The 9,306-nt window shown below is 47.3% G+C and overlaps 1 protein-coding gene across 1 annotated transcript; it reads left to right on the top strand.

The window, feature by feature from the left end:
- Positions 1-6,496: 6,496 nt before the first annotated feature.
- On the top strand, positions 6,497-8,990 carry mcee (methylmalonyl CoA epimerase). The gene has a single exon (XM_048553451.2). It carries the CDS (start codon positions 6,550-6,552, stop codon positions 7,021-7,023), a length of 474 nt encoding a protein of 157 aa, XP_048409408.1. The 5' UTR covers positions 6,497-6,549; the 3' UTR covers positions 7,024-8,990.
- Positions 8,991-9,306: the final 316 nt, after the last annotated feature.

Raw genomic sequence — 9,306 nt, 5'->3', positions numbered from 1 at the left:
AGTATTGGCAGTAGTTGCACTCAGTGCAAGCAAGGAGGACCTCTAAGTCGGCTTGGAGAGCTGGCCCAAGGGGCATGCTACCAGGAGGCTACTTCCTGCAAACTAAACTGTACCTAACTGCTTGCAGAAACCTGAATATGGACTGAGATAACCCTACCGGTTGGACAGCTAATAAAACCCCAGCTTCACTTTTCTCCATGAGACTGTAAGCATTTAGAATCCAAACAGGCACCTACCTGAGCACCCTTCCTTTGAATTAAACCCCAGAGGGGCAGGAACCCTCCCCAATGAGCTGCTGCCAATAAGAGGCAGGCAGTTCTCTAGTATTGGAGGTGCCAAGAAAGTGGTGGACACTGCTGGTATTACATGGGGCATAGCTTGAGGATCATCATTGGAATTCCCAGATTGAGGTGTGTGATTGGGATGGAGGTACTGGGGAGGTGAGTAGAGGGATCAGAAGCATGGGGAAGTGGAATCCTGCAGGAGCCTCCTTCCTGATTCAATCAGGCATAACATGTCCAAGAATGAAGAGGCTCCCTGGCAATCCCCTGGCAAACCCATCCAACAAGGCTTGCTGGGTGGCTTCCCCAGATAGGAATCTCCTTGCCCACGGCTGGATGAAAACTAGCTGCAGCAGGAACCAATCCTTCAGCAGTATGATGGACTTTGTTATTCTCCAGGGAGGAAGGCCACCCACAAGCCTTTCAGTTCCTAACTTGATCAGAGGATCGCAGGAGAGACATGGGATCTCCAACTCAGCCTAAGATTTGCCAATTGTGGACTGGAAGGAGCTACTTGATGGTAAATCAGTGTCACAGCAACATAAAGCTTCCAAGGAGCAGGCAGAGTGTTGTAAACAAATATGTTCTGACAAAGAAAATGGCTGGGAATGCAAAAGCTAAACCTGCTTCAAGCATACTTGTTGGCGAAGGCAAAAAATGAAAACTTATGTCACATACCATGCACTTGATACTACAGAAAGCCTGCACGAGTACAGAAAGTAAAGAGCAATAATTAAAAAGGAAATTAAAAAGGCATGAAAAGATATTGGCAAGTGAAACTGAGGAACACCCAAAGATGTGCCACAAATACACAAATAGAGAGGCAGTGGATAATTAGGAGCAGAGTTGGTTTGAGACCAAAGGGCTGTTTTACATGTGAAAGCAAAAGCTTGATTCTTAAAGAGGGAAACAACATGGACATTGTACTGAGGGAGAAAGAGCATAAAATGTTGGACAATATAAACACAGGAATGAATTTTGTCACAAGGATAAAAGTCTTGTCCCTGGGAAGAAGAAACGGAGCTGTTGCCACTCAGCCAAGCGGTGGGGGAGGGGAGGTAGAGCTGGAGAATGTGTCGGAGAATGAGAAGCGGTAAAGCTGGAGAATGTGTTGGAGAATGAGGGGAGGTAAAGCTGGAGAATGTGTCGGAGAATGAGGGGAGGTAAAGCTGGAGAATATGTTGGAGAATGAGGAGCGGTAAAGCTGGAGAATGTGTCGGAGAATGAGGAGCGGCAAAGCTGGAGAATGTGTCGGAGAATGAGGAGCAGCAAAGCTGGAGAATGTGTCGGAGAATGAGGAGCGGCAAAGCTGGAGAATGTGTCGGAGAATGAGGAGCGGTAAAGCTGGAGAATGTGATGGAGAATGAGGGGAGGTAAAGCTGGAGAATGTGTCGGAGAATGAGGGGAGGTAAAGCTGGAGAATATGTTGGAGAATGAGGAGCGGTAAAGCTGGAGAATGTGTCGGAGAATGAGGAGCGGCAAAGCTGGAGAATGTGTCGGAGAATGAGGAGCAGCAAAGCTGGAGAATGTGTCGGAGAATGAGGAGCGGCAAAGCTGGAGAATGTGTCGGAGAATGAGGAGCGGTAAAGCTGGAGAATGTGATGGAGAATGAGGGGAGGTAAAGCTGGAGAAACTGGCATACACCTGCCCAGACAGTGCAGGCTGTTTGAGGTCACGGTGCAATAAAGTGCTGCTGTCGTTTGGAAAGACTGACAGCCCTTTGTTAAATTCTCCGTCTGACAAAATTGTCAAAGCCCTGAGAGGAAAGGGTTTTAGAGGAATGACAGATGAGAAGATCCCGACCAGACCTATAGTTCTGTGATGCCACACTGCAAGTTCTCCTCTTGGATTGGCCTAGAAGGGAGGTCCTCACCCCAAGGGGCAGGAGAAGATGAGGCATCCCACTTGACCAAGGAAGCCTAGAAGGAAATCACAAAGGATGTATGCAACTGCAGTGTCACCTTTAAAGCTGGCGGCAGAGGTTCAAGTAGATTAATGGTTTCATTCAATTCACCAATGTGAATGTATCATATATTGCTTAACCTACAGCCATTAGGTATAACTAGGTATCAATGTGAGCCTGGTAGAATGGGACCATACCCACCAGCCACTGGCTGAGATGAGTAAATAGCATGGCAGTATTTTGTGAAGGGCAGAAGTCCATCTCAGGTGGCTCTTCAGTTCAACATTTCTTTATTGTCCATATGGAAACTCATTTCAAACATATTGCTCATCCTTTTAAAAATTACATATAAACATGTAATATCATTTTTTTAAAATCTATTACAGAGATCTTGTATAATGAAGATATATCGAAGTAATCATCAGTGAGTCCCACCCTGGCTTTCCTTGAAAGTGGAGTTGTAGGTAGACAGGGTAGTAAAGAGACATTTGGTATGCTTGCCTATATTGGTCAGTGCATGGAGTATAGGAGTTGGGAGGTCATGTTGTGGCTGTTCAGGACATTGGTTAGGCCACTTTTGGAATACTGCATGCAATTCTAGTCTCCCTGCGTTAAGAAGGATGTTGATAAACTTGAAATGGTCCAGAAAAGATTTACAAGGATGTTGCTAGGGTCGGAGGGTTTGAGCTATGGGAGAGACGTTGAATAGACTGAGGCTATTTTACCTGGAGGATTGAAGGCTGAAGGCTGACCTTATAGAGATTTATAAAATCATGAGGGGAATGGATAGATTGAATAGACAAGGTCTTTCCCCCAGGTTGGGGGAGTCAAAAACTAGGTTTAGGTGAGATGGTAAAGATTTAGAAGAGGCCTAAGGGGCAACTTTTTCACACATAGGGTGGTGCATGTATGGACTGAGTTCCAGAAGAGGTGGAGGCTGGTACACTTACAACATTTAAAAGGCATCTGGTTTAGTATCTGAATAGGAAGGACTTAGAGGGATAACAGCTAAATGCTGGCGAATGGGACTAGATTAATTTAGGATACCTGGTTGGCAGGGATGAGTTGGACCAAAGGGTCTGTCTCCATGCTTGTAGCTCTACGACTCTATATCCTTGTCCACGCATCAATCACCTTTTAAAGTTCTTCTCGAGAAGGACATATGAGATTTAGAGGTCATTCGTCCTGCAGCTGTTGGATTGTAGCTCTTTTTGATTTCTGATCATATCCAACAGTAGTACTGAGACAAGGAGTGACTCTATTTGTCCTTTGATTTATTAATGTCACATCTACCTAGGCACAGTGAAAAATTTTGTTTTGCATGCAGTACAGGCATATCTTAACAAGCAGAGTGCATAAGGGTAACAGAACAGAGCAAGGAATGCAATGTTACGACTGCAGAGAAGGTGCACAAGGAACTAGGTCAATATTACATATCTTTACTTACGTCAGTATTCTTCGAGAGCAGATTTAGTCAAAAAGCATCAGCTCATCAAATACACTTCCTGTTCATTTCAAGAATCCCTGTATCCTTGAAGACTGTGCTTCCCTAAGACAACAGGATCGGGGCAGTTTCTAAAGTAGATAGCACTCCAAACTTCAGCTTCTATGATTGTAGAATCCAATACTCCTGCACTATTGCTTCTTGGTATAACGTTGTTATGGTTCTAAGCAAAAGGAGGGTTTATGTATTTTTCTCTTGGTCATATAGAATAATGTTTGTGATTTTAATTAGATGTGTTTGAGGGGGGAGATGGGCACAGATTTGTAAAGTAAGACAGTATAATCCACCAAAGTCATGTAAAGCATCACTGCTCCAGAACGTCACTCCCAGGAGTCCCTCATGCTAACATTTAAAGGCTACCTCTGTTTGGTTCCTTTAGCAATGGCCTTTGCTGTCACAATTCTCACATTCTTAATTCTGCAGAGAATGAAACTTTGACAGCAATACCTGCACAGCATCTCGACCAGAAAGCCAAAACTGACCCCAAGTATGAATACTGTCTTGAGAATATTAATATTTTCTGGACACATTATTTTCTTTTCCTCCAAATGTTGTATGGTGTCTGAGGGACATGAGGAACTCTTAAAGAGCTGAATATTAGGCTCCGACTCCGCAGACCTTCAGTGAAAGCTGCCAGGGATAGTGTCCGAGACTGTGCAAGTAATGTCATGGTTTGATTGTTGAGTTTCTTTTTGTTTGGTAACATTGCAGCTTCATTTTTAAACAAGTTATGTTTGTTTGGGCCAAAGCTTATTCTATTTGTGATGGTCTTTGAATGGGGCATTTATTGGCATAACCCATATTGGTGAAATCTGCACTTCCACTTAAACATGGGCAAGATTTCATCAAATAATCCTGTCTCCACACTCTCTCGCCATTGGTCACACACCAGACCCATTGTCATGGTGAGATGCCATTCCACTGCCAATGCAAAAGCAGACAATGATTGGATGATCCCTGATCCCTTCAGTCATTAGTCCCCTCTCCTGTGCGGTTGAATAAATAAGGATTGGAAATAACACACTGTTTTTGATTTTAGGGAGATGGGGATGAGTTGGGCTGGTTTTGGGATGCAGTGGGGGAAGGGGAGATTTTGAAGCTGGTGAAGTCCACATTGATACCATTGGGCTGCAGGGTTCTCAAGTGGAATATGAGTTGCCGTTGCTGCAACCTTCGGGTGGCATCATTGTGGCACTGCAGGAGGCCCATGATGGGCGTGTCATCCGAGAAGTGGGGGGAGGGGGAGCTGAAATGGTTCGCAACTGGGAGGTGCAGTTGTTTAGAGTGAACCGAGCGTAGGTGTTCCACAAAGGTTCCTACTATCTCTGAAACAATTTTAACCCCACTGCGACACCTCTTCTAAGGAATTTCAGAACCCCGTTCCCCTCCCCCATTTCTGAAGGGTCTAGGCCCGAAACATCAGCCTTCCTGCATCTCTGATGCTGCTTGGCCTGCTGTTTTCATTCGGCTCTACACCTCCGCTTGGTTTCCCCAATGTAGATGAGGCCACAACGGGTACAGCGGATGCAGTATATCACATTAACAAATGTGCAGGTGAACATCTGCTTGATGTGGAAAGTCATCTTGGGGCCTGGGAGAGGGGTGAGGCAGGAGGTGTGGGGGCAGATGTAGCACTTCCTGCGGTTGCAGGGGAAGGTGCCGGGTGTGGTGGGGTTGGAGAGCAGTGTGGAGCGAACAAGGGAGTCACGGAGAGAGTGGTCTCTCCGGAAAGCAGACAGGGGTGGGGATGGAAAAATGTCTTGGGTGGTGGGGTCGGATTGTAGATGGCGGAAGTGTCGGAGGATGATACGTTGTATCCGGAGGTTGGTGGGGTGGTGTGTGAGAACGAGGGGGATCCTCTTTGGGCGGTTGTGGCGGGGGCGGGGTGTGAGGGATGTGTTGCGGGAAATGCGGGAGACGCGGTCAAGGGCGTTCTCGACCACTGCGTGGGGGGGGGGGATGTACTCTTTGAAAAATGAGGAAATCTGAGATGTGCAGGAGTGGAATGCCTCATCCAGGGAGCAGACGTGGCGGAGGCAAAGGAATTGGGAATAGGGGATGGAATTTTAGCTCTGAATCTCTGAAACAATGCAGGCGAAAGTTGGGAACATAGATTCCCGCTGTAAGACAGTACCCAGATGAAAGAGGAGGGCTGAAAGATGAAAGATGTGGACTTCACCAGTTTCAAAATCTCCCCTTCCCCTACAGCATCCCTAAACCAGCCCAGTTCGTCCCCTCCCCCCACTGCACCACACAACCAGCCCAGCTCTTCCCCCCCCACCCACTGCATCCCAAAACCAGTCCAACCTGTCTCTGCCTCCCTAACCGGTTCTTCCTCTCACCCATCCCTTCCTCCCACCCCAAGCCGCACCCCCAGCTACCTACTAACCTCATCCCACCTCCTTGACCTGTCCGTCTTCCCTGGACTGACCTATCCCCTCCCTACCTCCCCACCTACACCCTCTCCACCTATCTTCTTTTCTCTCCATCTTCAGTCCGCCTCCCCCTCTCTCCCTATTTATTCCAGAACCCTCACCCCATCCCCCTCTCTGATGAAGGGTCTAGGCCCGAAACGTCAGCTTTTGTGCTCCTGAGATGCTGCTTGGCCTGCTGTGTTCATCCAGCCTCACATTTTATTACCTTGAAAGAGAGGGCTTCGGGCCGATGACGGGGCGGGGCCACGGGCTGACTGACAGCGACCGGGCTGAGTGGGCGGGTCCACGGGGTGACAGTGAATTGGGTGAACGGGCGGGACCTAAGGATGATTGGCTGTGTCCCGGGGTTAATGGGCGGGGTCTATCGTTGATTGACATCATCCCCGGTAAAATATCAATAAAGTTTTCTTTGAGAGCGGCAGCAAGATGGCAGCCTCCATGTTGAGGGTTGCCATGGCGAGCCGGGCCTTCAGCTCGGGTGTCGGGGACGCCCTGTGGAAGTTAGGCCGCCTCAACCACGTAGCGATCGCGGTGCCGGAGGTAGAGAAGGCCCGCTGCTTCTACCGGGACGTGTTGGGGGCCCAGGTCAGCGAGCCGGTGCCCCTGGCCGAGCACGGGGTCGTCACCGTCTTCGTCGAGTTGGGCAACACCAAGCTGGAGCTGCTGGAGCCGTTGGGCCCTGACAGCCCGATCCGCGGCTTCCTGCACAAACACCGAGACGGAGGCCTGCACCACATCTGCATCGAGGTGGACCAGCTGGCCGCCGCCATCCAGCGGCTCCGGGAACTCCGGGTCCGCACCCTGAGCCCCGACGCTCGGATCGGAGCCCACGGCAAACCCGTCATCTTCCTCCATCCCAAAGACTGCGGCGGCGTCCTGGTGGAGCTGGAGGAGGCCTGAGGAGAGACGACTGGGGACCGATGGTGAAGTAAAAACCCCTCCCTCCCTCAGCCCGATGGCCGGACAACCTGAAACTGATCTCGACACCTGGGAGTGAAACTGACCCAAACCTGAGCTGGGGGCTTTGATCTTGTCTGTCTGTAAAGACTACTTAGGAGCAGACACTCCCCCGGGAGCGGCTTGTTCTGATAACCCAAGAGAAAGAGACTTCGCCTGCGTTTTGTTTCTAATCCGCCTTAGACTGAAAACCGAAATCAGTGACGGCCGAACCCCCCACCCCGTTCACTAAACCTTTAAAGGGTTAGAAGTTAAAGGTACTGAGTGGAATAAGCTACAAGAAAAAGGGATAGAGCTGGATGAACACAGCACTGTGTTCATCCAGCTCTACACCTTGTTATCTCAGATTCTCCAACGTCGGCAATTCCTGCCATCCCTGTAACAAGAGAAAGGGGTGTGAGATATTTACTCCATGTCCCCTGCGCACTTCCTTGATCTTGGTCTTTATATTTAAACTTCGGATTCTATTCCTTCCTTTCCTTTCAGCATGAATAAAGGGCAGGGATGGGTGATATTCGTGGTCACCTTAATTTGGTGTGTTCAGTTTTCCATTCTTCAGCATGGAGACAGCTCAGATGTTGAATCAGCATTCTGAAGCAGTTTTAGGATATTCCTCTGTAGATAGTTATTTGTGAGGCTTAATCATGATCTTGCTAAGCTGACAGATCACAAATTCAGGTGAAAACAGCCCTTTGGTGCAGTTTTGCTTATTCAAGGTTTCAGCTCAGCTGTTAGTGATTTTTGCCTCTGTGTCAAAAGCTTTCATGTTCGAGCCTTGTACCAGGTCATAAGCATGTAATTAAGGCTGGTGCTTCAGTACGATAGTGGGGACTGCTGCCTTTCAGTTAAACCGTGGTGTTTGTCTACCCCAACACTTGGATGTGAAAGCATCTTATACTGTTGAAAAGAATTGGTACACTCTTCAATGTACTGGCCATTAATTACTGAGCAACTGGCAACACTACACCAAACTAGATGTTCATTATCTGGTTTTTGTTTAAGAGATCCATGTAATAGTCAATCCTACTATAGACAGATCTCTCTGCAGCTGTTAGATGAATGGAGATTAAGTTGTGCTTCTCATCCTCGTTTTTTTTCACTCTCATTACCTGCCACAAACCCAGGAGGCAGACAGAGTTGTACAGCACAGAAATAGACCCTTTGATCCGACCAGTCCATGCCGATCATAATCCAAACGAACCTGTCTGCGCCTGGCCCATATCTGTCCATTTCTAATTCATGTACTCATCCATAAGCCTTTTAAATGTGGTAACTGTATACACATCTACCACTACCTCTGGAAATTCATTCCATACATGAGCCACTGTGCTTAAAAAAAAGAAACAAATGACCCTCATGTCCACTTTAAATCTTTCTCCTCTCGCCTTAAAAATATGCCTCTCACCTTTAAAAATGCACCTCGTCTTGAAATCCTCCAGCCTACAGAAAAGTAACCTTCTATTCATCTTATCTGTACGCCTGATGATTTTATCAACCTCTATAAGGTCACCCCTTCACCACCTGTGTAGCAGTGAAAAATGTCCCTGCCTCTCCCTTTAACTCCCGATTCCCAGCAACATCCTGGTGAGTCTGTTTTGAACTCTTTGGAACTTAATCATATCCTTCACACATCAGGGCAACTAGAACTTGACACCACATTCTGAAAGATGCCTCTCCAACATCCTGTACAACCTCAACATGACATCCCAACTACTATGCTCAAAAGATCTGAGCAGTGAAGGCAAGATATGTCCTTCAGGTTTCTCCCAGCTTGGTAAACAGTGGTGCTATTATACTGCTGTTGATAGACTTTGCAATTCCTCCATCACCACCTGCCTTTCCTCAAAAGTTTGCACCCTTGTCTTGGTGTTTATTTCAGATTTATATAAGTAATAAAATTGAAATTCGCATTTCGTCTCCAGATTATTAGCATACTCCTCTACATTGCCAATCCAGTGAGATAACCACTTTGCTACTCATCTCACGTACGCTCTCACACCAAAACTGGATGAATTCACTTGTGATTATAAATGATATTATGTGATTGGTCAATTTGTTGGCCTGATCCATGATATCTGCCAAAGGAATTGGTAACTTACTGAAGAGCAGTGTGGCAGTCTGGCTATAAGTCATTGTCTCAACACAGAGCAGATGTAGATGACTACCTTTTCAGCTCTTACGTTTGGGTTCACACTTGCTCTGCACAGAAATCTACATTTTGTCGGT

Source organism: Stegostoma tigrinum, chromosome 21, assembly GCF_030684315.1.
Source record: "Stegostoma tigrinum isolate sSteTig4 chromosome 21, sSteTig4.hap1, whole genome shotgun sequence".
Classification (NCBI taxonomy): Eukaryota; Metazoa; Chordata; class Chondrichthyes; order Orectolobiformes; family Stegostomatidae; genus Stegostoma; species Stegostoma tigrinum.
This window is presented reverse-complemented; position numbering and strand designations above follow the sequence as displayed.

Bases quoted from the DNA above. Each gene is read 5' to 3' on its own strand.
- mcee (XM_048553451.2), top strand. From the start codon at position 6,550: ATGGCAGCCTCCATGTTGAGGGTTGCCATGGCGAGCCGGGCCTTCAGC.